Source organism: Delphinapterus leucas, chromosome 7 (assembly GCF_059928025.1).
Source record: "Delphinapterus leucas isolate spDelLeu-1000000601 "Yukka" chromosome 7, BTC_Dleu_Yukka2, whole genome shotgun sequence".
Lineage (NCBI taxonomy): Eukaryota > Metazoa > Chordata > Mammalia > Artiodactyla > Monodontidae > Delphinapterus > Delphinapterus leucas.
Window position 1 is genome coordinate 95,371,421 of NC_143135.1, and position 26,129 is coordinate 95,397,549.

General features: G+C 58.3%; 2 protein-coding genes across 8 annotated transcripts in view; one reads left to right on the forward strand and one right to left on the reverse strand.

The window, feature by feature from the left end:
• The first annotated feature begins 622 nt into the window (after positions 1-622).
• CXCR5 (C-X-C motif chemokine receptor 5) lies at positions 623-12,223 on the forward strand. Its single transcript, XM_022560198.2, has 2 exons — positions 623-750; positions 9,492-12,223. The coding sequence occupies exons 1-2, from the start codon at positions 694-696 to the stop codon at positions 10,557-10,559; spliced, it is 1,125 nt and encodes a 374-aa protein (XP_022415906.1). The 5' UTR covers positions 623-693; the 3' UTR covers positions 10,560-12,223.
• BCL9L (BCL9 like) overlaps positions 12,095-26,129 on the reverse strand; it is a 28,777-nt gene continuing 14,742 nt past the window's right edge. For 4 of the 7 annotated variants that reach the window (XM_022560195.3, XM_022560193.3, XM_089915665.1 and 1 more), the window contains 8 exons: positions 25,012-25,113; positions 23,374-23,759; positions 22,577-22,696; positions 19,272-19,482; positions 19,029-19,113; positions 16,652-18,929; positions 15,932-16,213; positions 12,095-15,481 (listed from right to left, as the gene is read on the reverse strand). In XM_022560195.3, coding sequence (XP_022415903.1) covers positions 14,388-15,481; positions 15,932-16,213; positions 16,652-18,929; positions 19,029-19,113; positions 19,272-19,482; positions 22,577-22,696; positions 23,374-23,759; positions 25,012-25,037 — 4,482 coding nt within the window. In that variant the 5' untranslated portion in view covers positions 25,038-25,113 and the 3' untranslated portion in view covers positions 12,095-14,387. The remainder of the gene's footprint in view (positions 15,482-15,931; positions 16,214-16,651; positions 18,930-19,028; positions 19,114-19,271; positions 19,483-22,576; positions 22,697-23,373; positions 23,760-25,011; positions 25,114-26,129) is intronic. The other 3 variants (XM_022560197.3, XM_089915666.1, XM_089915667.1) reach the window with 1 other exon arrangement.

Genomic DNA, 26,129 nt, shown 5'->3' on the forward strand with positions numbered 1-26,129 from the left:
TTGTCTTCCAGCAATGTGTTAGTGTTGCTCCCTTTGAAAACTTCTAACCTATCTCTTCCGAACTTGAGCTAGAAAGGGAAGGGGTTTTGCCCCTGCCTGGGCAAAAGGATAATGCAAGTAGGGTATCCCAGTCTGCCTCGGACTGAGGGGTTTCCCAGGACAAGGGACTTTCAGCCCTGGGCACACTGGGGGCTGGGTTGCCCTAGTGGAGAGACAGATGAGGGTTTGGAGGCGGCTTGGAGGAGAGGGCCTGGAAGGGCTCACCTCCTGCTCCCCCTCTATGTGGAGTTTCCCTCAGAGCCCCCCGACCAATGTGGTGGTTTTCATTACAAGGCACAACTCCCTGTTGGGAGGCTGGTGGAGATACAGGGAGGAGAAGCGAGCGGCAGCCTTTAAACTAGTTACAAGCCCCAACTGAGACAACTATTGCTGGGAAAGAAGCCGAAATGCTTGACTGGCACTGATGCTGTGGGGATTTTCCCTTTTTCTTCAAAAAAACACAAAAGACCCAGTGGAAAAAAAAAAAAAATGATGAGTTGTGAGACAGGCCTCGGGTCCTACGCGGCCCCAGGAGACAGCACGCAGTTCATTTGTTTAAATTTGCAGCTGACGGCTGCCACCTCTCTATAGTCAGCAGGCAGAGAAGCTCTCAACATCAGGCAGTGGCCAGTCTGGTGACATACGGCTACAACCATGAACTACCCCCTAACCCTGGACATGGACCTCATGAACTACAACCTGGAGGACCTGGTGAGTAGGGACAGGTGGCTTATGGTCGCCCAGGAATGCTAAATATCCTGCACCCGGGGCCCAAGGAAGAGGGGAGACATGCAGTCCTCTCCCACTGCGGATCGGCAGGATCTAGACAGGCCCATCGGCTCCTGCCTTTTAAGGTTTGATTTCTCATTCCATGGAAAATAGAGCTGCTGCCTTAAATAGACATCCTTTATTTAGAGGGGATTGGAAGTATGGGTTCAGGTCCTGCATCCTCCCTGACGTGCTCTAGGACCTAGAACAAGTCACTTTGCCTCTCCATTCTTCAGTAGAGGGTCCTCTCCTCATCTCATACGGCTGGAATACGGGGTAGATGGGAAAGTACTTTGGAGGTTTTCTTCATATCAGGAGGCTGGCATTGCTAGTTGGCCAATCAGTGTATGTTTATTCATCTCTTGCTCTATGATTCTGTCATCGGGGCACGACATTCTCCCTTGGATAGAGAAGGTGAGAGCCTGTTCTTGGCACTTAAATAGCTTACGGGCTAGCCAAGAAGAAAAAAAAATTACTCACCAGAAGCTCGTAGACAATGATTATGTGCTAAACCCAAGGAGATGGTCAGCAGGGGAGAGGACCCCAGTGGGCTGGGGTCAGGAGGTAGGGGGTGCCAAGCTGGTATCAAGTTAGTGGAAGAACTCGGTGTTAATCCTAGAAGTGTCTCTGAGCACATTGTGGCCTCCCTCAGAGGACTGGGCTCTCTAGAGATTAGGTATTTTTCGGTGGGCTAAGAAAATAGTCCCCAGCGTCACTGTCTGCCACCCACCCAAGACTGTCCCGTGAAGCAAAGTAACCCAGTTGGCTTGGCTGTTACTGGGTCCCCAGAAGGTGTATGTAAGGAGCAGCTCAACCAGAGACCCAAGGCTCCTGTGTGAGGGCAGCAGAGGGCTGCTTGTAAGGATCTTAGGGAAACTTTCTTGTAGTCTTCACTCCCTTTCCCCCATGGCCAAGGGCACTGCTAGGAAAAGAACTTCTCTCTGGGCTAAATTCTGGGCTGGATCCTTTTCTAAAGGTCCAAACCTTTTCTCCTATACCTGCCAGCTCTCCTGGCCCTAAACTCACCCTGAGATGGTCTCCGACTCCCTCTAGCTCCCCTGGCTGGAGTCTATACTGTAACGCCACCAGCTGTGTTCCCAGACTTGCTTGGAAAAGTCTGCCTCTCACTTGCCCAGATCCCAAGACTTGGAAGCGTAAGCAGAGCATGGGGAGGTGGGGGAAGGGATAAGTACCCAAAGTCTGTCTTCTCAGATCCAACCCTCCGATAAAAGCAGAGCCGGAACCATCAGTCTAATCAGGCCTGCTGCTTAATTTGTGGGACCCAATGCAAAATGAACATGCAGGGCCTCTGTTAAGAATTTCAAGATAGAGACAGCAGAGCACTAAACCAAGCACAGGGCTCTTCTAAGTGCTGGGCCCTGCGTGACTGTACCGGTCTCACACCCATAAAGCTGGTCCTGAGTCCAATCAGACTAAAACCCCACAACCCTGACAAGGCAATGTGCTCCCACCCTGGCCCCCAGCCCTGGCCCCTGGCCTCACCTGACTAGGTTACCGGGCATCTTCCTCTACCCGAAGCTTCAAGCTGACCACGAGCCCTGACCCAGTTGGATATCACAGTAACCAACTCGAGACCCGGCCGGTTCTGGCTTCTGAGAAACCTCAAGAGTTCCCCTAACTGCACGCCTCACTCCACTGCGTGACCTACTAGAGACAGGTGGCAGCAGGGGGACAGCCGGGCATGTCCCACATACCAAAGAAAACCTGCAGCCCGGGGAGAGAGAGCGGTGACTCACTTCATGTCACGCCTCAAATGAGTGGTCGCAGCCCAGGCATCCCTGCAGGCCTGAACCCCCTCCGTCAGGGTCGGGCCAGGAGACAGGAGTCCTAGGACCATCCGGGCCCTGGACCTTTCTTCAAGCCAGCCCCCGGCACCTCATCCCGCCTGCACTCACCTCCCATACACTCTCTCTCCAGGGCTGTTGCCCCCTCAGAAGTCCAGACCCTCTCTCTCCACCACCCCCCGCCACTCACAGCAGGACCTCGAGCAGTTTTGACAGTCTCCCTGACGGTATCTCCCAGCACAGGGGCCCTGGCGTGGCGGGGCGGCAGAAGAGTCTTGTATGCAGTAGCTTCGCAATAAGTATGTACTGATTTGTGCTGCTCCGCTGAGTGTCTCAACTCCCCATTTCTCTCTGGAGTTAGTCTCAGTTCTACTATTTTGCTTCCTATTCCTCTCCCTCTCCTGGTCCAAAGCAAGTATCAGTTCAGTGTCCTAGAACACTGGGTTCTAGACTCCAATGCTGGGTTAAGAACTGGGGGCTCTTGGCCATAAACCAAGTGTTGGGCATCCTATCTTCCCTCCCTCCTCTTGCATTCTAAGATCAACTGTTTAAAATGTCCATTTTCTTGAGATAGGTTGCTAATTCCCATGAACGGAGGATCCAAACAGAAAAACTCTAGATGGCTAAGTACCAGAAACTAGGAGCCAGGTCCCTGGGGTGGGCATGCCAGGGACCCATCCTGCTGGGAAGGCAGATCTAGGCAGACCTAGAAGAGCCTCTGTCCATAGGAACCTGGATCTGAAAGCATGCCGCCTCCTCTTGACAGACGTAGGATCTGGAGTACCTACAGGGGTCGGTCATAAACTGCACCTCCAGCCCCACCCTGCACACCAGCCAGGAGGAGAAGCTGCTATAGAGCAGGGTGAAGGTGGTCCAGCCCCAGGGCCTGGCTTCCCCTGACCCCTCCCCAGGGATGACCCCCCACAGACTATGACTTCAGCATGATCAGCGCATCACAGGACGGGAAGGCCATTCATATGCACTGTCCCATTTCATCAAGGAGGTGTGAAGAAGAGGAACCAAAACCAGCTCAGGCTGTTTCTGGGGTTTACCTTGGGGGAAGGGAGGCTCACCCCCTCCCAAACCAGGTCAAAAGTCCCAGAGGAACCCCAGTGGAAGAAGCCCCAACTGGGGGGGATTGGAAGGGTCAGAGATGAGGGAGAGACCCAGGGCTAGCCTGGGGAGGGGTCAGTGTTGGGGCAAGTCTGGGCTCAGGCACAGAGACCACAGTCTCCATCAGTGAGGACACAGACTGTGGCTGAACCACTCCTCTGACACAATGGCAGAAAAAGTGACCATGAATTTAGGACCGCGAATCAGGACACAAGAATGTGTATTCTTTCAGGAACGATGGGACAAAATATTTCAAATCAGTACTGACCCGGGAGATGGCTTCAAGAGGTTACCATACACACCTAAGAGACCTGTCTACCTGTCCCTCGGACTGTGTGGCTCTGTCCCCAAAGTGCAAATTGATCTGGGGTGCCAAGGGGGACCCCTTGAAACCTAAAGACTCAGTGCAGAGGTAGGGGTAGCTTAAAGTCTCCCTCCAGAACCACACCCAGAGTAGTGCCATGTTCCTAATGGCCAAAACCCTTGGGTTGGAGATGGAAGAGGAGCCTGGCGGGCTCGCTCCTGAGGGGTGGGGGCGGGGAGACGGGGGAGATGTGACAAATGGCCAGCCAGAGTCTCAGATGGTCTTTAGGGGGTGTGGGCCCTCTAAAGGAAGAGTGGGGAAGGGACAAAGTCCTCCGCCCTCGCCCCTCAGCCCAGCCTCCTTCTTCCAGACCCCCGCACCCCTCAAGCCACAGAAAGCTGGAATGAGAGACGCCCTGGCTGGTCCTACTCACGACTCCTGACTCTGGGTTGGGAATATCCAGCCAGAGACATAAAAGGAGACGGAGCCTGTGTGTGTCCCCTATAGCCAGAGTGATGAACCACATCTGTGTGTAGACGCCTCTTGCAGCTAGTATGACTCAGGCCCCTGGAGCCCTGGAGTTGGGCCTGGATGAGCCAAGCACTCAGCAGCCCTGCCTCCCTCCTGGGGGCTGAGAAGCAAGTCAGGCTGGGCCATTCACTCAGTGCAGGACAGACAGGCTGGAGAAGCAACGGCTCCCACCCAGGTGCTGAGCTAGATGAAGGTGACACTGAGAAACAGAACAGCGCAGGGCAGGGCATGACAGCCAGAGACTCGGAGCATCTGGGAGCTGTGAGCAAGGGGCATCTGAGGGCAGGGCCCAGCTTCCTTTCCAGAGCAGGAATCCCTTCCCACACACTTGGTCTCAAACATTCCTCTTCCTCCCAAGGGCCCCAACCCATGGTTCGACAGTTCTGCCTGTTAGAAGGTTCTTTGTCCTTTGACTGAAACACCCCCAATCCCAACCTCTGCCCATTTCTCCTGCTCTACCTGCTAGGACCTCACACAATAAGCCCATCCTGCCTTCTCGCCATGGGAGCTCTTTCCAGTCCTTGAAGGAGCCAGCTCTCCTGGACTCAAGTCTTCTCTTTCCTGGACACCACAGCCCGGGACCTGGAAACTTCCCCCCAGGGTGGGGATTTCCAGACCCCTTAAGAACTGGTCACCCTTGTCCAGCCCAAACAAACTGGGCTGGTGGCAGGTGCCCACCTACAGGTTTCTGTTCACCTAGATAAGGCAACAAAGCCCTGCTGGCAGCCACGCCACCCTGTTGACTCATCTGAAGCTTGCAGTCAACAAGCTCTCAGGTCTTTTTCTCACAAACAGTTGTTAAGTCAGGTCTTCTCCAACCTGTCCCTGAAGAGTTGAAGTTTTAAACCCCATCTAGGTCTCTACATTTTTCTTTACCAGTTCCATCTGGTCAGTTTGGGCCTGTAGTTCCAGGTTGTAGAGAACTCTGCACTGTCTGAAAGCCTCCCCCAGCCGTATCACCCAAGACAGGGTAGAGAGTGAAAAAGAGGAGAGGATCCAGGACAGACCCCTGAGGAAGGTCCTAGACACCCGCTGCCCACCTGCTGACACAGAGCCCCATCAGCAAACGTTTGCTGAGCTTCACGCCGGCCACTGCAGGGCAGTGAGACAGCCTCATTTTTTGAAGTCAGATGGGGCTTGGAGGACTTAATTATCCAGGGAGGGGCCTGGGTCCTACAGAGGTTCCTGAGGAAGGAAAGAAGGGAGGGGCAGAGGGGTGGAGTGGGGGTAGGAAGAGTAATATTTGTAATTCCAAGCACTTTGATCTCTCCCCCCATCCTCCCTTCTCCTGGCACCTCAATACCGGGACACAGAATGTTCTAGTCCTCACTCCTGCCCTCTGCACAGCTTCATCCCAGTCATCGTGTTTTCTTGCCTTCTTTGAGGCCTGGGTCCCTGGCCTCTGTCAGGCTACTGTCCACTGGGTACCTGCTTATGCCACACGCTGTTGTGGCCCCAGCAGTCACATGTCTGAGTCTCTACAGGGTCACGCTGCCGTCAGAGTGACCGTGGCTTCCTGCAGCTTCTCCTAGCAAAGGATGAGTGAGCACTCGGCCAGATGGCCCACCCTGAGCTCCCTCTGGGTGTGAGTCTTGGGGGGGCTCCCTTCCGCGTCCACTCCCCACAGCATTCAGGATTCCTGATTCCTAACTTCCCACTGGGCCAGAGCTGACCTTGCTCCATTACCTATCTCCATGATTTGAGGAAGGGCGGGTGTGCCGGATCCCCTGGCTGTGGGAAGTGGCTTTAACACGTGCCACTCCCGAGGCCCCAGGATGTCTGTTTGACACCTCCTGCTGAGAGGCATCGCCATCTCTCAGCACTCCTCAAACCAGCTTCCTCTGTCTTCTCCTCTCTGCCTGAGCGCTCTGCCGAACAATGACCTCTTGGCAAGAAGGGAAAGACAGTCCCCCACTCCCAACCCTCCTCTAAACCTGGGTTCTCAGGAGACGGGGGCTCTGGGCTCCTAGGGACTTGTCTCACTGTGCTGACTTTAAATGAGCAGCAAACCAATCAACCTGAATGCTTTAGAGGGCAGGTCTTGAGTGGTTCTGGACCAGACAGGCTGGCTGCACCTAAGCCCTCCGCTGGGCAGTGGGAGGGCCAGGCTCCCACGACAAGGTACATGGAGTCCAGCCCCGCTGACTGCACCAAACCCTGCATCTCTTCTCCTTCTGTCTCAATTGCTTTGCTCTGCATGAAAACAGCTCATCTCACTGCCATCCCGTTTAACTCCTGCTGAATTCCAGGATGAATCAAATGGTTGTATTCAATGACGATGTTGGAAATAACTCCCAATATGGTTAGAGAACCCAAGATAGGCTCTAGGCTGTCAAGAGCATTGGGAAGAGGCAAAAACTGAAGAAGGGTGGGAAGGAGTGTCTGAGCCTGCTGAGGCGCAGGGAGGAACTTCCCCAGAGTCCCAGAATACGAGGTCCCCTGGCCTTATCTGGGAAACTGCTCTCCAAGCGGTGCAGCACACATCTGCATCATGTCTGGCATGTGTAAAACACATGGCCTTGTAAGGGAGACACAGGAGACCTGCCCCCGGGAGCTCACCATCCAATGAGGCCACCGACATCCCAACCCTGAGTGAGGTAATAAAGGCACACGTGATGGAAGAAGAGAGAATGTAATTCCAAGCAGAAGAGTTAGGAAGGACATAGGAAGGTGGGATTGAGTGGGGCCTTGAAGGAAGCACAGCAATAGGCAGACTTGGGAAGAAAGGACTGCTGGGCGAAAGGAAGAGTTTTAGAGACAGGATTGTATCAGCGTGACGGGGGCAGGCAGCCAGGAGAATGATGAACCTGAAGGAGAGGGATAAAGCGATAAAGTGGAAGAGAAGGTTTGAAAGGTCAGGGGAATATACAGTTTGCAAACATGTAAAGGCCCAGTAGAGGAGTTTAGACCTCACCCTGCAAGTCCATGATCTTCCAGTGAAAGCAGAACCATTTTCATAAACAAAAGCCTATGTGTGAAACACCACATGAGACAAGGGTGTCTGGTTTAAAGACGGGAGGACCAGAGGCTCCCTCCCTTCCCACCGCCCCCCCCAACCCCAGTAAAACCTGCAAAGAAAGTCCATGGACTTATGCTGTATGGGAGGCCTCACAATTAGTTCTGAAATTTAGTAATGTATGGGAAACATCTCTTCCTAAGAGAACGCGCAGGTAAACCTCACTTCTTTTTGAGCGCTGCATTGTATTCTGCTGTGTGAATGCCCTGAGGTTGGCTTCCTCCAATCTTCTATTGATGAACTTGATCCCAAACATGACTTTTCCTTATAACTGGCTTTGCTTTTAAATATGACTAACACAACATTTTAAATCAACTCTACTGCGATAATTTTTTTTTAATTCTATGAAATTGAAAAAAAAAAGATAAAGACAAAAAGAAAAGAAAACCACTGCTTAGAGGTAACAGGGAACCAGCAAAAGATTTTAAGCAGGACACTGATGTGATGGTATTCGTGGGTTGAAAAACTCATCCTGTCCTCTGTGCAGGAGATGGATAAGAGTGGAGAAGTCGGTGAGAATGGGACCCATGGGGAGACAGTAGTCCTGAACATTAGGGTGAAGAAGGGCTAGACTTGGGCTATGGCAGAGGGATGCTGGGGCCGGGCCAGCCTATGACTCTGCCACTGCACTAATGTATCCTCCCACCCGCTTCTCTCAGGAACTGGAAGGAAAGGCCCAGGTTGGGGAATGGGTCTTCCCACCATGGAGAACAAGTGTATGACCCACAGCTGGGGCCCTGGGTAACAATACAACCACCCCCTGCTTGTGTGGGACCCTCGATCTCCAGGAAGGAGGGCAGGGTGGGACCACCCTGAGCCTGGGTGCCCGGTACCCTCTCCCATCCTCTCTCTCCCTGGGGCTCATCGTTTACAGAAGTGCCTTTTTGAAGCCACATAAGCTGGTTATAAGTGGTTTTGAAATGCTGTGGAGAGGTGTATGGTTAGGGGAGGGGGTGGGAAGAACAGAGCTGGGAGGTGAGGAGCAGGTGCAGGGGGGCAGCTGTGAGTGAAAGGTATGAAAACAGGCGCCCTGCCTTCCTTTGCGGTTAGCTGGGTAAACAACCTGAGTGCTGGGGTGGGGAGGGCTGGGGGGGAGGGGGAGGCAAGGGAGGAGTGAGCTTCCGGAGACAGAGTGGGCACATCCCCTTCACTTGGAAGCCTCCCCCCTCCCCCCTCCCCCTCCCCTCGCGGAGAAGGGAGCAGAGTGAGGCGTTTGCTGGTGACAGGGAGTAGCAGGCAGGGCAGCCAGGCAGTGCTGTGTAGTGGTGGGAGTTACATCAGCGTGGGTTCAAGCAGACCTGATCTCTGGCGAGACATGGGTGAAACCAGAATATCACATGCCTTGGGCTTGCTGTGCCGATTAAACAAAAAAGAGGCTCTTACTACAATTTCAGATATAATGAAGGAACGAGGGGACAAACTGAGAGCAAGCCAGCAGGCCATACCAGCATCCACCCCTTCAGCAGGATCCTAGGTCTGAGTGCCCTCTGTTCTGTTCAGAATCAGAAGAGATGGCTCTTTGTCCTAACCAGATCCATTCCCCCAAAGGGAAGCCCTGATTCCAGCCCCTGCAGCTGCATCCTTCCACACCTGAGGCCTCGCAAATGAGAAACGACTTACAGGTGCCCAGCCCTTCAGAGTTTATGAAGCACATCCACACCATATATCTCCTTTCATCTTTGTCACTACCCAGTGAGGGATGTTTACAGACGAAAACTGAAGTTGGAAAAGACAACGTGATTTGTTTGAGGAACACAAAGGGAAACTGGGATTTGGTCCGTGGGCAGACTGGGAGTGCAGGGACAAAAGCAGTTAGCCTGGGGGGATAGGATTACTCTACCAGGGGGTCTGGGTCCCTCTCTGAGAGGAAAGACTGGTTCTCAGTTCCCACCCTCCTGTCTCCTTGCCTTTGCAGTACAAGGAATTAGGCAGCTACAATGACAGTACGGAGACCCACACAATGGAAAATCACCTCTGCTCCACAGCTGAGGGGCCCCTGCTGACCTCCTTCAAGGCCGTGTTCGTGCCCGTGGCCTATGGCCTCATCTTCCTCCTGGGTATGATGGGCAACATCCTGGTGCTGGTCATCCTGGAGCGGCACCGGCAAACGCGCAGCTCAACCGAGACCTTCCTGTTCCACCTGGCGGTGGCCGACCTCCTGCTGGTCTTCATCCTGCCCTTTGCTGTGGCCGAGGGCTCCGTGGGCTGGGTCCTGGGCAGCTTCCTCTGCAAAACCGTGATTTCTCTGCACAAGGTCAACTTCTACTGCAGCAGCCTGCTCCTGGCCTGCATCGCCGTGGACCGCTACCTGGCCATCGTCCACGCCGTCCACGCCTACCGCCACCGCCGCCTCCTCTCCATCCACATCACCTGTGCAACCATCTGGCTGGCGGGCGTCTTCTTTGCCTTGCCAGAGATCCTTTTCGCCAAGGTCAGTCAACCCCATTACAACGACTCTCTACCACACTGCACCTTCCCCCAGGAGAACCAGGCCGAAACCAATGCCTGGTTCACCTCCCGCTTTCTCTATCACATCGGAGGATTCCTGCTGCCGATGCTGGTGATGACCTGGTGCTATGTCGGGGTGGTGCACAGGCTGTGCCAGGCCCAGCGGCGTCCTCAGCGGCAGAAGGCGGTCAGGGTGGCCATCCTTGTGACAAGTGTCTTCTTTCTCTGCTGGTCACCCTACCACGTTGTTATCTTCCTGGACACCCTGACGAGGCTGAAGGCCCTGGGCAGTAGCTGTGAGTTCAATGGCTATCTCTCCGTGGCCATCACCATGAGTGAGTTCCTGGGCCTGGCCCACTGCTGCCTCAATCCCATGCTCTACACGTTTGCCGGCGTGAAGTTCCGCAGTGACCTGTCGCGGCTTCTGACCAAGCTGGGCTGTGCCGGCCCTGCCTCTCTTTGCCAGTTCTTCCCTAGTTGGCGCAAGAGCAGCCTCTCGGAGTCAGAGAATGCCACCTCCCTCACCACCTTCTAGGTCCTAGCCCCCCCTTGTTTCTGCTTTCCTTGGGGCAGGCAGAGATGCTCGAACTCCTTCCAACAGGATCTGGGATCCTAAGAGCTCGCCTTGGCCAGTGTCCTCATATGGGGCAGCTGGAGGAACCAACCCCTCTTTCCAGGACAACCCCGTCAGCTCTTCTCCCAGCCCCGGGTCTAGGCTGGGGTCCAGGGAGGGGAAAGCAGCCCAAGGGCAAAGCAAAGGATACCTGTGCTCGTCTGCATCACTTTGGGCTGAGAGGACCACACTTACCTTCTCTCATCCTAACCATCCAAAGCTCAAGAAAGAAATTTTCCTTCTGCCCCTGTCGATAGGGAAAGTCATTCCCCTTCCAGAACGTACTCCATCATCTTATGGACCACCGACCTCCACAACCACCCACCTCTCCTCCCAACTCACCTGCCAAAAGTAACAAGCAGCTGAGCACCAGGGCATGGATGGACGTTAAGGCTGAGGAAAGGCCAGCTGGCAACAGAGCGGGGCCTTAACATGTCTCAGTGCCTACTAAGCACAGACATTCTTTCAGGTCACCAGCCCTGCAGCATCTTGACCAAGCAGGAAGTTCAGGATGACCTGGTCCAGGTGGCTGCCCCTGGCTCTGACCAAAATGGTGCCAGGCCAGCCCCATGTCACTGGGCCCTGGGAGGACTGCAGCCTGAGGCAGACTCCAGGTGCCCTCAGAGGCCAGCCAGCATCCTAGAGAAGGACTAAGGTCAGCAGAGAGGAGCCCAACCAAGGAAAGGAAAGATTCTCCTTCCCCAGCTCCAAGGATGAACAAGTATTAACCAAAGCCAGCTGTCTTCCCTGCCGAGGGTGGAAAGCTCCCAGGGCAGGCCAGGGGCAGCAGGGTCCAGGGCCCTGGTGGGTCTGGGCACCGATGGGGAAGGGGACAGACGTGTTCTTCCCTGTCCCTCTCCCCGCAAACTACACAGCCAGGGGAAACTCCTGGAGCCACAGAGAGAATCTGACCACGGAGCAGAGATGGAGACCTCCCGAGGAAAGAGACCTAAGGGGTCCCTGGGGGTCATCTCATCCAGCCCCCTGCCTGCAGGCCAGGCCATCTCTCTGGGCCTCAGCAAGAGCCGCGAGGCATCCCCTTGGGCTGGGCACTGTGACAAGCAGGCCTAGGCAGGGAAGTCCCCAGGCTCCAGGAAGCTGGGCCCTGCCCCGAGAGGATACTACTCAGATGGAACCAGAGGAAGCTGCTCCGCGCCTGCCTGCCCCCTGCCCGGGGAGGGCTCTCCCTGCCTCCTCCCCAGCCTCTGGTCTGCCTAGAATGGGACATCAGGGACCCCTGTAGCTGCTGAGGGCACACATCGGTTGCCCAGGCCCACTCAAGCCAGTCAGCCCAGGTCCCTAAGAGGCCGCCGCAGGGGAGATCAGAGCTGTGGCCCAGGGGACTAGGTCTTCACCGTGGAACACCAGGGAATCCCTGGGGCCCCTTTTTCCTCCCAGCACCCAGTAGTAAGCTGGGCAGCGGAGGAGCCAGACACGGAAGCAAGACAGCAAGAAACTGGATTTTTAATTTTCTCTTTTTAATAAAAAGGCACCTATAAAACAGGTCAATACAGTACAGGCAGCACAGAGACCCCCGGAACAAGCCTAAAAATTGTTTCAAAATAAAAACCAAGAAGATGTCTTCACATATTGTATTTATATATTTATATTTATATATATATTTATATAATGGTACAAAATGGCTGGGGGTGTGGCCATGGATGGAGGGAAGTAGCTGGCCTGTGGAATTCACCTTGGAAAGCTAGTCTGGTGGCAGAGGTGGGAGGAGCGGGGGAAGGGGAGGGCATCGGGCCCTTTTCAGTCTGACCCGTCTCTCCTCTGCGCAGGAAACACTTAAGAGTCGATTTGGGAGTACTGGGTCATGGGTGGGGGACTCAAGGGCACGAGGCCCGGGTTGAGACAGGGTGGGAACGTGTCTGGCGGGACTGAGGACAGGTGGCCCCTGAACACGGGGGACCAGGCCCTGGCCCCTGGGAGGGGCTGGGGGAGGCAGGAGCTCGCAGCCAGCCCCGGAGGAAGCACTTGACCTGGCTGACGGGGTACTGAGGACAGCACCAGACTGGGAGAACTGGGGACAAATTCCCTTTGTATCACAGCTGCCAATGGGAGACCAGGCCCTCAGGTCAGGAAGGCTGGGGACGGGGCCAAGGCAGAAGACACCTTGTCTAGAAATGGCCCTTGGCCCTGGAGGTGGGGTACAAAAGGCCTCAGCCAGGTAGCTGCCCTGCCACCTCACAAGGCAGGAAAGGAAGTGAGAAAAGGAGAAGTGTTTTACTCCTGGGGCTGAGGGGGGCAAAACACCCAATCGTGTATGGCTTCAGCTCTGACCAGAGGCGGGTGGGGAGCTCGTATGGGAAAGAGCCGGGGGCTGAGGGGAAGGCAGTGGCTGCGCCTGGGTGGGCACAGAGCCCTGAGCTCTGGGCAGAGGGACCTTGCCAGTGATCGGCCAGGCAGAGAGAAGCGGGAAGACGCCCTCCTGCTCGGAATCCAACACTCTCTCTATTCCATCCTCAGCGGGCGGAGGCTGGAGGGAGACAGACGGACTCGGCCAAACCCTTTTCCTTTCCTCCTTTGGTGATAAGAAGTAAGTGGTAGCCTCTGGAAGAGTCATGGCCCTGGGGGCTACCTGGCCCAGAGCCACTGCAGCGGGCAAAGGACCATCCGGCCCCCCAGGCCACCCCTCCACGGCTCCACACGAGGGGGCCACACAGTCTCCGCCTCGTCCTCCTCGCCTTCATCCCGGACTGGGGACCAAGGACTTCAAGTTCTGGCTAAGATGTAGCAGCAGGGGACAGCAGGCATCCACAGCTAGGAAGCCAGGGCCCCGTGTCACCTCTGCGGGGCAAACACACATGCACGTGCACGCGTTCTGCTGAATCACTCAGCAGCAGACAGGCTGCTGCCCTGGGGGGTCTCAGCCCTGCTGGGGCTCACCAGGTGGACGCCTAGGTGGTCTGACCTCAGTTTAGGTGTGGGTGTAGCTACGTCATTTCACCATTGGGGGACGGGACCGGAATGGTATCCTTTATTGACCCAGAGACACTGCCACAGCGGGTAGGTGTGTCAGACTACGTGCCCCTGGGTCCAGGGGAATGGAAGGGGCAATCATTTGAAAAAGGGGGGAAGGGTTTCTTTTATCCTTTTTTTGTGTGACTTCTATCAAAACACAGAAATACAGCACACGCACAAACCGGCACAAAAGCGCAGCGCTCTATTTACAGCTACGGCTGGCGCCTGCCCACCTGGCCAGCCGCCTGCAGGTTGGGGTGGGAGAGGGGGTCAGCCACATCATCAGGGAGAGGAACTGAGGCAGGAGAAGACAGAAGGAAAAACGGGAGGGGTGGGGGCAGAGAAACCAAGAGGAGGAAAGTGAAGCTCCCGGAGGAGACAGCAGCAGGAAGGGGAGGGAGAGGGAGAGACCTCTCCTCTCCTTCCACTCCCTGCCAAGGATTAGATACAGGGCTCTGAAAGCAAAGCTGAAGAGGGCGGAAGCAGAGAAAGAGGGAAAATCGAGGCTCCGTAGGACTGGGGGGGTGGGGTGGGGGAGGGGCAGTCCTGGCGGCCGAAATGGGACCAACCCCCATCTCAGATCCCCCACCCCACTCTGCCACTTCCCCCTAAGCTGCCAGCACATCTGGTTTCCACAAATGCCACTCCCCACACAAGCCCCCTCCCGCCCCCTCCACCCCACCCCTTGACCCAGGCCATCCCAACACCGAAGGGGAAGAAACTTTCTTAAGGTTATCCTATTTGCAGTGCCGCCCCAGCTCCAGCCCCCCGCGGGGACTGCTAGAAGGGCAGGTGGGCCATGCCGCCCGGCGCCGGGAGGTAGCCCATCGGGCCGTCCAGAGACGCACTGCGCTGGCGCAGCGGGTGGGACACCATGAGGTTCTGCTGGGGCGGGGGGCCCATGAGAGAGCCCTGCGGGGGCAGCATGTGGGGGGGCTGGCTGTAGACCTCACCGCCCACTCCCCGCTGCTTCAACAGCATGAAATTCTGCTGCGTCATGAGGCCTTGCGGAGGGGCCATGACCCCCTGGTGCAGGCCATGGGGCACCATGCCCTGCTGTGAGGGCACACCTGTCCTGCCCAGCAAGGACATCTGTCCGGGGTGGCACATGGACATGCTGAGCCCCCGCTGGACGCCCTGCTGGCCCGGGAGGTTGGGGGGCCGGGAGGGGGTCTGCTCCGCCATCATGTTCTGCAGGTTCATGAGATGCAGATTGGGGGGCTGGGCCTTGGGGGGCTGGTTCTCGCTCTTGGGGAAGTACTGGAGGGTGCTGCTTGGCTTCTCCGAGGGGATGATCCTGGACAAGTCGAACTCGGGGATCCCCGTCGGGGTGGGCCGGATCACCTCGCTCAGCTCAGGGTCGTTCAGCACTGACGCCACCCCGGGGAGCACGCCCGGGGGGTATGCGTCGCCCATGCGGCCGGCCATGCCTTTGCCCATCAGGGGCTGCTGGGGGGGCAGGGGGCCTGGCGGCTGGCTGGGCAGGTCCTCGGGGGGCAGGGCCATGCCTGAAGGGTAGTGCTGCTGCAGGCCGGGGCCCCCGCCCCCGCCCCCACTAGGGGCCATGGCACCGTGGGGCTGCTGCAGCCGAGGGGGGAAGGGCAGCATCTGGGAGGAGTTGGGCACAGGGCCGCAGGGGGCATTCAGGGAGTCTGGGCCCCCTGGAGCCATCATCATCGAGTTCTGAGGGGGCCCTCCTGTCCCCTGTGCATTGGGGTGCAGTGGAATGTTGGAGCCCAGAGGGGTGGGGGAGGGCAACATGGTAGGTGGGGGGTCATGGGACAGGGGCTGCTGGCCTGGCAGGTTCATGCCCATGGGGCTCTGGGCAGCAGCTGAGTTCAGGTGCATCTGGGTGGGCTGGTTATTGCTGATCCCTGCAGGGGAAGAGAAACGGGGGTCAGGAACCGTGTGCACCCAGCTGGGGGAGGGTGCAGAACTCAGTCCTTCCCCACTCCCCAGCCAGGCTGGTACCAGGGCTGAGGGCTTTCACCGTTGGCCTGCCCTAGCTGCGAGGGAAGGGACTCCAGGCACTTAGGTGAGAAGCCAAGAGGCCCAAGCTCTGGCCCAGCCGGACAGGGACACACATCAGTAGGTGGAAAGACCACTCCAGCTTTCCGGGCTTGGCTTCACTGAGCGACAACGAATGGGAACTGTGTCCTGGGACACCACCACCCACCCACCCCGCCCCGCCCCGCCGCCCAGGGCTCTTTGGAAGCACAAAAAAGCCAGCAGGACCGCAGGGGCAGCCGCTGGCCGTGGCAACTCTTCCCACTCCCAGTGCCTGCATCAGCTCTTCTCCCCGCGGCCCCTCCCTGTGCCCGCACCTGGCCCAGAGCCCTGCGGTGGTGGTGGCGGGGGGAGCAGGGGCCGGTCGGGCAGCAGCTCGTCGTCTGAGGTGGCGATGGTCTTGATGGCATTGTGGTAGAGCGGGGTGGAGCTGGGCATGGCGTACTTGGACATCTGGGACATCATCAGTGACAGGGGGTTCTGGGAAGGCGTGGGGTCTGGGGAGGAAGTGAATGGCAGGCTGGGGTTCATGAGGCCGCTGGGAGGGTTGGCGGGAGGCGCTGAGGAGCTGCTCCGGGGGCCGCTAGGCGGGAGGGCACCTACAGAAGTGGGGAGACAGAAAGAGCAGGGGGTGACTGGGGAGGGGAAGATGAATTTGGCTGCTCACACTGGGGGCTTAGGAAGAGGCCAGCTCCCAAATCTCCACCTGACCCCTCCAGGCACAGATGTCCCACTCAACACAGGCCCCCCACTGTCACTACAGCCCACCTGTCTCCAAGAAGTTCCTGCAGCCTCATGGCCCCAGGCAGTGGGGAGATCCCAAATATGACCCCCTTGAAATGCCTGGGAGATGAACGCGGTGCTCCCTGTGAAAGCGCACACACAGCTGCCAGCGTCTGCCCCTCGGGCAGAGCCGTCTACCTCTGGGCCCTGGCACAGGTGCCTTAACTCACTCCCCTGGCCCAGCAAGAACACCCCCACCGGGAGGCTCCCTGCGCCAGAGGCCAGGGCCCACTTGCCGGGCCCCGTTGACTTACTCTGCTCCACGCTGCCCAGGGTGCTGGAAGAGTTCATGTTCAGAGACGGCTGCTTGCTCTGGGCGACTCCGGGGCTGGGCATGGCTGTCTTGGGCGAGGCGACCCAGCCTGGAGAAGGCACCGCCATGGAGGGAGACTTAAGCCTGCTGGGCGAGCCGGTAGGCGAACGGACGCTGAGAGAGGAGCTGAGGACCTGGGGTGACTTGAGAGGTCCCGGCGGGTTGGCCGAAGGCAAGGGCACCATCTGTGAGGGAGTCTGGGGTGACTTGAGGTTGGCGGAGGGCGAGGTGACCAGGGGTGAGTGTACCTGGCTAAGGGTGGGCGACTTCAGATGCCCCATGCCCGGCGAGCCCATCTGATTAATACTGATGGTGAGGTCTGAAGGCCGTCTGCCCAGCCCCCGGTTTGGGGCTGAATGCACAGCGCCGGGAGGATTGGACGCAGGAGGCAGGGGCATGTGGCTGAGCCGGGTGGTACCCACGTTTGCCATGGGCATTGAGCTCTGGTCGGGGCTGAACATGTCTTGAGTATTGCCCATTTCCTGGGGCATGGCTTGGTAGGGTCCCTGGCCCCCCGAGAAGCCCTGCTGGCCCTGGCTGGGAAACTGCGAGGGCATCTGCGGGCCGCCCACCATGCCGCCGCCGCCCTGGGCCCGCACCCGGGCCACCTCCTCGGGACTCAGGCCCTGCGGGCCCATCGCGTCCCCGGGGCCCCGCATCTTCTGCGACATCAGCATCTGCTGCTGTGGGGTCATCTGCACGTTCAGGTTCATGTTCATGTTCATGTTCACGTTCATGTTCATGTTGAGGTTGCCTGGCCCCATGGGCGGGTCCACCTCCCTCAGCCCAGACTGCCCCATGGGGGGACTCAGGAGGCCCCGACCTCCACCAAACTCCATGCCCACGGGAGTGCCCGCCAGGCCCTCGCCGCCAGCCATCTGCCCGGGAAACATGGCCGGATCCATCTGCCGGTGCGCCTGCATCATCCGTTCCACCTCCATGCCCTGCCCCATGCCGCTGCCGGCCATGCCCAGGGGGCGCTGCATGCCCATCGACCGCTTCTCCAGCAGCTGGTGTCGCAGCAGCTCCTCACGAACCCGAGGGGTCATAAATCGCTCGGCTTCACCCTGCCCGCCTGGGTAGGGCACCGCGTTCTGGGCAAAATTGCCAGGCCCCCCCATAGGGGGCAAGTCTTCAGTCCAGCCCATACCCGGCCTCACAGGCCTCTGCATGGCATTCATGGGCACCTCCATGGGCATACCCTGTATGCCCCCAAACCCAGACACCCGTTGCATCGGGTTGCCTGGGAAACGGGGACCGGGGAAGGGTGGTCCACCCCGGAGCTGCATGGGATCTTGGACATCCATGGGCCCCCGCAGCTGGGCTCCCATCCCGGGGGGCCACTGATCGCCAGGCTTGCTGTGGTAGGGAGGCGGTGGTCCCCTCACCATCATGCCCCCCATGCCCATCATGTCCTGCAGTGGGCGGCCCCCATGCAGCCCGATCTGCTCCTCCTTCCGCCGTTTCTCCTCGTAGTACTCTTCCTGCAGCTTGCGCCAAGCCACCTGCTCAGGTGTCAAGCTGTCCTGGCCCAGCCTCTGCATCACCATGCTCATCTGCTGCCCCATGTCCCCACCCGGGGGGTGCCCAGGCACGTCATGCTCCAGCGGGGGGCCCCCGAGGCTCTGTGTCTGCGAAATCATGGACTGCAGGGGCTCCTCGTACTTCTTCAGCCCGCTGGCCGGGGCCGTGGGTGGCTGCTGGGGGGCAGGAGGGGCTTGTGCTGGTGGTCCCCCCTCGCCTGCTCCTCCAGGGGGCCCCTTGAGGAAGGGCTCAGTCTCCCCGCTGCGGAGCAGCAGCCGTTCAATGTCTCGAAGCGTCTGGAGGGAACGCTCCCGATGCTCCAGCTGCTCCTTGGACAGGCCCTCTGAGCCCACCAGGCTCCGCTGCCCATTGCCAGTGGGGGCCTCCCCAAGCAGGGCAGGGCCGGGAGCACTGCTGGGCTCTCCTCCAGGAGGCAGCGGGTTGTTGGCGGTGGAAGCTGTAGGGGTATTAGGGTGGGTACCCCCAGTGCCACCACCCGTGCTGGCAGCTCCCACCGAGTTGGGTGTCAGGTCCTGACTGGTGTCCTCGGGAGGCCCCTCGGAAGGCAGAGCAGGGGGGGCGCTGCCTGGGGCTGGGGGTGGCGGTGGCGGCAGTGGAGGAGGCTGGGACTGAGGGGTGCCTGTTGATGGCGTGCTCAGGGGTAGCGGTTCTGCGGTGGGTGGCACTTTGGGGGCCTGCAAGAGGACAAAGGCAGAGCACGTGACAGGTAAGGGGATGCACTGGCCAATCCGCTGCTCACACAGCACCATGGTCAGGCCAGGTGACACACTCACCTGGTCCAGCTTGGCACGGGGCACGTTCTGCTGGTGGTAGGCGAGGATGGAGTCGGCCCGGCCCTGCAGCACTGCCTCCGCAGCCCTACACAGGAGGGTCGGGCACAGACAGCTCAGAGGGGTGGGCAGGAGGGAGCCCTCAACCTCACCCAGCCCAACCCAAGCCAACCCTGGCCCCCTGCAGGCACTCACTCAGGACCCCAGGCTGAGGGGTGCTAGGCAAACAAGGGCTGAGGCACTTACGTGTTGGCCAGGTGGGTGGTGAAGACATACACAAACTGTGAGGGAGGCTTTCCCGGGACACCCCCGCCTCCACCCCCGGGGGCGTCGGGCCGGAGGCCTGGCGGGGGCCCATGCGGGGGGCCTGGTGCGCTGCTCTCACTGAGGGGCAGTTGGGCGGCTTGGCCAGGACCCAGCTGTGGGGCCGCCATGGCTGGGTCTGCTACATTACAATCTGCACAGGAGAGGAGAGGGAAAGAGGCCCAGATTTAGAGAGGAGATCCAGTGGGGGGACAGCCGCCCACCCCCCTGCCGCTACCGTACGATCCCAGAGATGCCCAGGGACAGACAGGCTCGCTGCTTCATAGCTCGTGCCCACAGGGCCATCTGGGACCCCAATCGGGCGTTTTCACTAGTCTAGTTTCTATACTTGCCCTAGACCTTTGAAAAGGATGGAAATTGTGTAGACCATGTGCAGAGGAGGGAGAGGGAAAATGGGACCCTTATGAATAGGCTCCCGTCTGCTTGGCACCCTGACGGATGCTTATGGATGTGAGTCCATCTAATCGTCACATCCCTGGGAGGAAGCTGTCGTACACTCCACTTGTCGTATACTCCACTTGACAGCCTCAGAGGGACGACGTTACTCACCCGAGGTGACACAGCCAGGCAGTGCAGAGCCAGGGTCTGCACCAGGCAGGGGCTGCAGAGCCCCGAGCGTGGCCCTGCTCCGACCCCTCGCCGTGGTCTGTGCGTGTGTATGCACGTTGGCCAGGTGAGGGGAGAAGGCAAAGAGCTTGTACAGCTGATGATTCAAACGCTGAATGGTTTTCATTCTAGCCCTACCACTAACTGTTCTGCAACCTTATGAACAAGATGCTTCCTCCCTCTAAGCCTCAGTTCCTTCATCTGTAAAATGGAAACACTAACTCCAGCCCTGCAGGAGGGGGAGGGGCTGGTCAAAGAAATCTATTTTTACAGCAAGTTCACAACCATGTCACAAACTAAAAAACTGTTTAGAAAACAGAGAGTTACAAAAGCCTGACATACTGGGTTCACTGCCAGGGTAGACTGGCCATCCTCGGCACCGAGCGAGGTTTCGTTCCATGGTCACACAGCCCTGACTGTAAGTCCTCGCCTACAAAAGATCTACGCTTGGTCATTCATAGGTCTAGTGAGTGGGTGGAACTTTGCCACCATCAAGTGCCTGGCCTGCAGACAGTAAGTGCGAGCACCTACTGCCCCAAGTTGTCTCCCTTGAGCTGGGGCAGCAGCCACCTTCCCGCAGGCCCACTGGCAGGCTCCTCTTCTTGAAGTAATCTTCTCTAACACTCCTACCTCGTTAAGGGCCCTGCTCTGGACCCTGTCTCTCCAGTTTTACATAGAATAACAAAGCCAGAAGTTTGGGGGGGGAGGGGAACTTGAGAGCTGACCTCAATGTGTGAGGGCTGCCCTGGGGAAGAGGAAGGTGCACATTCAATACACAGAACTAGGACTCCTGGGGATGAGTTATGGGGAGAGAGGCAGGCTTTATTTCAATAAAATAACTTCTAGTACAATGATAACAATAAAAGCTAAACACTGGGGACTTCCCTGGTGGCGCAGTGGTTAAGAATCTGCCTGCCAATGCAGGGGACACGGGTTCGAGCCCTGGTCCGGGAAGATCCCACATGCCGCGGAGCAACTGAGCCCGTGCACCACAACTACTGAGCCTGTGCTCTAGAGCCCGCGAGCCACAACTACTGAAGCCCATGAGCCTAGAGCCCGTGCTCCGCAACAAGAGAAGCCACCGCAATGAGAAGCCCGCGTGCCGCAGCGAAGAGTAGCCCCTGCTCACCTCAACTAGAGAAAGCCCACGTGCAGCAACAAAGACCCACTGCAGCCAGAAAAAAAAAAAAAAGCTAACTCTGTTCTAAGTGTGCTACATGTCTCAACTCATTGACTCCTCACAGCAATGCTAAGAGGAAAAGATTATTTTTATAGATGAGGAAACTGAGGCCCTTTCCCAAATTTACACAGATAATAAGTGGAAGACCCAGGATATAAACCAAGGCAGTCTGATTGCAGAGTCTGTGCTCTTAACTTCTATATTATACTGCCCTACCATTAAGAACCCTTCGAGAATCTAATGGCAATATAACTAAAACAGTAAGTGCTTGCCTTGGTATCAGGTATGGGATGTTAACAATTTCTTCTTTGATTTCCCTGTGTTTTCATGTTTCTACAATGGTACAGTCTAGTGTTATAAAAGTGAATTGAGGAGGGTCTGTCCTGGGAAGCAGTGACCACCCCCATCTATCACTGAAGGGTTTGGCCAGGGGCTTGTGGACCACCAGTGAGTCCCCTGGGGTGGGGGTGGGGGGTGGCTGGGACCAGATGACCTTGAAAGTGCCAGCCAGCTGCAGAGGCTTCAGTATTTGATCCCATACACCACCTCCACGGACATGATCTGCTCTTTCCACAAACATCTGCTGAGTCTGTTTCCTCCTCTGCATCATAGTAACACCTACCTCACAAGGCTGTTATAAGGATTAAATAAAACAAAGTAGCAAAAAGTATCCTGCATATTTTTTTCTTCCTTCTTTCTACAGTCTGGTTTTCGACAAGTTCACAATTTAACATTCTCTGGTTAGTTTCTTACGCATTAAGTTGTTTCTCCCCACACACAGACATAAGCTTGGAGGGAAAGCATCAAATCAATGTATATGGGCTTCCCAAGGGCAGGAGTGTGTCTGTTTCTCCCCCATCACTAGTGCCAGGCCCAAATAAATGCTGATCAATGCAAGAATGAGAGGGGTGGGCATCCACCCACACCCACTCCTTGTCCTGGTGATGCGCTCCGGGCACTTGCCAGGAGTCAATTAGAGGGTAGGGAAGGGCACCAGAGACACAGGCAATGTCAGCTCACACCCAGGCTTAGCACAGCTTTGCGCAGCCGAGCCAGCTAGCTGTCCAGCTCCCAGTGATGCTGGACCCTCACCGCCCTCCCTCTAATAACCAGTAGGTGGCAGCATAGGCCAGGAATTCACGGGAGGAGGTGTAGATGTGGCCAGGAGAGGCCACCTGAGGTTCAACCTACCCCACCCTGGTCCCCAGGGAGAGGGGGCCACTGAGCACCTGGAAGGCAGCAACTGAGCTGTCACAGTGCAGGGAGGGACTGAGTCAGAGATGTGAGATGGGAGAGGAGGAGCCTGGGCTCCTGACCCTTTGCTCCCTCTTCCCAGGCTGGGCCTTCTAAAGCCCTAGATGAGGAGAGTGAAGTTCACTCAGGGCAGCTATCCTCTGGGGGCACCATGGGCCACAGCATCGTGGCAATGATGGGCACTCACTGTGGGTGGCCCCAATGGGCTTGTCATCCTCCTCGCTGTCCGGTCCTGAGCACCATTCGTCCCCACTGTATGGCTGCTTCCGCTCCAGCACACAGCGCCGCTTGCTCCGGGGTGCCACTTCTGCCCAGGCAGGCAGGGGTCAGCGTGAGTACCCAGAGGCCCCGGGATCCTTCCCAAGCCCCGTCTCCCAAATGCCCCACCCCAGGGGGCACTGCCCCGGCCATGGTGGGCACTTTGCCAGCCCTTGGCCCCCATCACGACACCATTTGTTTCTGATTTCTCTCTACAGCCCTGCTGCCTGCCTCCCCTCCCCCACCCAGCACCAAGCCCAGCATAATCCCCAACCACAACTGGTTCTAATTAGGGCTGGGGGGGGAGGGGGAAACTGCTGCTACTCTTCCAGGCCCCAGTGCCTACACCATAGCTCCCACCAGCCAGGATACCAGGAGGTTCCTGGGAAGTGTGAGGGTCTGCTCCTCACCCCAGAGCACCTCCCTCTCCCGCTCTGGGGTCTCTGGTGGGAAAGCAGCAGAGGCATGAGACTGACTGACCAGAGGCCCCATCACTCTGTGTGGCCCCTCCACGGGTGGCACCTAAGGATGAGACATCTCCATCCAATCCTGAGAGAAGGACCAGATGGGTGGGTATAATGGGGGTAAGAGAAACATGTCCCCGGCATAAATGCTGGAGAGGAGTGGGGGTTGAGGATTAGGCAAGGGGGCTAGAAAGATGGTCTCCCAGTGTGAGTCTAGGACTGTGGAAGATGCTGGGGTCTTGGGGATCAGGAAATGGGATACCTTTGGCCTCCGAATCCAGGGACGGTGTCCCAGCCTCTCGCTGCTCTCCGGAGTCCACAGACACGCTCCGCTCCCTCTTCACTTTGCCCTTGAGCGAGCTGAAAGGGGGCACCCCTGCCTGGGGGTTCTTCAGACTTGAGTTGCTAGGTGAGATCTGGTTGGCCTTGGCCCCATGGTTCCCCGCCCCCACGCCCTTCGAGCCCAGGTTGCAGGTGGGTCCTTGGTTCACATTCTGGTGCTGGGATTGGGCCCCGCCATTCCCTGTCTTGCCATGATTGGTCAACTTATTTTCTGGGTGCATTGGCTTGGCTGGGGCAGGGGGGCAGTGGCCGCGGGGGGACAGTGGCGGGCTCCCTGGAGCTTCTCTCCTCCTAGGGTGGGGTAACCTGGAGAAGGTGGAAGAGACATGAAAAGTTAATCCTGCTAGGGGTGTAGCGTGCCTGGATTTTAATCGCCCCATCCTGCCTCACCTACTGGTAGGGGAGGTGGGGGCTGAGTGGCATCTTAAGACCACCAGCTATCCCCTACCCCCCTCCACGGCTCCTCAGAGAAGGGCTGATTCCCCTCTCCACCTTGGGCAGTGAAGATGGGGCAACCCCCTCCACCCTCCAATCCCCACAATTCAAACAAAAACCAGGGCCTCACATTGGCAGAATCCAACCCACCCCCAGCCCCCGGCATCCAACAGACTGCAAGCCTCCATGGCAACCCCCCTCCACTAGCAACTGGCCAACACTTAAGCATCCTCTTGTCAAGGGTTTGCTGTCTTCAGACTCCTTCCAAGGTCCCCAAACTCAACTGCCATGTGTCCCAACACCAGCATGGAAGGGGCACAGGACCTGAGGATCACTGCTCCTGCCCCAGCCCCATTCCCCTGGGGAAGTGGGGAAAAGCACACCAGAGAGTGGTACCCACTGGTCCAGACAGCTCCCCAGAGCAGGAGGGGAATGCCTCAAGGGGGTCTACTAGTATGCCTGGCCAGCAGGCAGGAGCAGGAAAAAAAATGGGGAGGGGACTGGTGTGCAAAGCAGATTGAAGCCAAGGATTCCTGCAGCCTAGGCTGCGGGCCCTTTAAGCTCCAGCCCGCTCCCCCCACCGCCTCCCCCTCCCCGGAGACCTATTAATAGCCGCTGGAAAGATCACATCACGGGAGAGGATATTTATCCCCCCTCATTCCACACCAGCTCAGATTTATTTCAGCTCTGCTGTCCTGCTGCTGCCGCCTGGCCCTGTCTGCCGGCTTCTCCTGGAGAAAGGGAGGGAGGCAGGCACCGCCCCTCCCTCCAGCTCCCACCCCCAGCTAGACTGAGGCCAGAGGGCGCCATCGGACCCGACAGTGCGGTGGGCAGGGGTCTGCGCAAACCGTTTTTAAGAGGAAACGGCTGGAAGGGACTAGAACAGCAGGCTTAGCTGGTTGCCATTCCCCTCTGTCCCCTGGGCCCAGGCACTAAAGCTGTGGGCTCCTGCCTGGGGGCAGGCCTTCCCATTCTGACCCCCCTTTAGCCCGCCGGTGGCCTGGAAGCCAGGTACTCAGGGGGTCTCGCTCTCCAAGCCTGCACAGTTCAGTCCCATCACCACTGGGCCCTTCCCTTCCCCTCACTCCACACACATATCCCGCCCTCCGCGACACCCACACACCTTGTCTTGTTAGCCAGGATCCTCATGGTTCCCACACACAGTGGGGCTACGGCCCCTGTGCGTGCCCAGGGCCCAGCCAGGTACTCGGTACTGGAGCAGGGACTGCAGCAACAAGCCCCAAAGAGAAAACTTGTGACTTGGGGAGGGGGTGTGAGAAGGGGAGGGGAGACGGGAGAACCCAACAGCCCTGGGACTAGGGAACTGGGTAGGGTAGGGTGTGAATGGCAAGGAAGGATTACTAGTCGGGGTCTGGATCCTAGTGGCCGCTCCTATCCCCATTCTTCCCGCACCTTACCCTCAGGGAGCTTGCAGTCTCTAGCAAGCCCCCCGCCCCGGGCCACAGGGGCAGAATTCACTAAAAGGATGGGTTGCAAAAGTGCCCACTTGGGGCGGCCGCGAGGTCTGTCAGGCCCCAGGGGGTGGGGGGGACTCCCGCCCCCAGGCACGCCCCTCACCCGGGGGGCGGGGGACCCCCTGGCGCCCCGCCCCCAGCTCTGAGCCCTGCCCCTGGGCGCCCAGGCGGAAAGGGGGCCGCGGGTAGGGGCGATGCCCCGCCCCCAGCTCGAGGCCTAGCCCGTGCCCATCCCAGCAGGCCCGGGCGGGCAGCGAGAGGCCTGGCGGGGCCCCGGGGCTGCAGCTGGGCTCTTCTGGAGACCAGTAACGCTGGCTCAGATTCCTCCCCGACCGCAAGAATGCAGGAGCCTCCCCTCCCCCCGCCCCAGCACCCCACCCCGCCCCCTTCGGCAGAGCCAGAGCGGAGAGGCCGAGCGAGCGAGCGAGCGAGAGCCAGCGAGCCGGGGAGCGGGCGACGGGCAGGACTGCAGCGTGCCTCTCCCGGCCCCGCACGCGCCGCCCGGACAGACCCACGGCCAAGTGCGGCGAGGGGCCTGGCGCGCGCCACGGCGGGGCCGAGGTTCGGTCCAGGGCTAGGCGCCGCCAGGCAGGGGCGCTGGGACCCACCAGCACCCAGACTCTGACTCACACACCCTCGCAGCTCACACGTGGACGGGGAGACAAAGACACGCACGGAGCCCAGGAAACTAGAGGCGCGCTCACGCCGGCCCGCGGAGGTGTGCGGGAGGGCGAGGGAGGCGCTGGCCGAAGCAGGAGCACAGAAG

What these genes read in the sequence shown, in the direction of transcription:
- CXCR5 (XM_022560198.2), top strand. Translation starts at nt 694, where the DNA reads ATGAACTACCCCCTAACCCTGGACATGGACCTCATGAACTACAACCTG. An exon ending in ACTACAACCTGGAGGACCTG is followed by an intron (nt 751 to 9,491) that starts GTGAGTAGGGAC and finishes TTGCCTTTGCAG; the next exon opens with TACAAGGAATTAGGCAGCTA.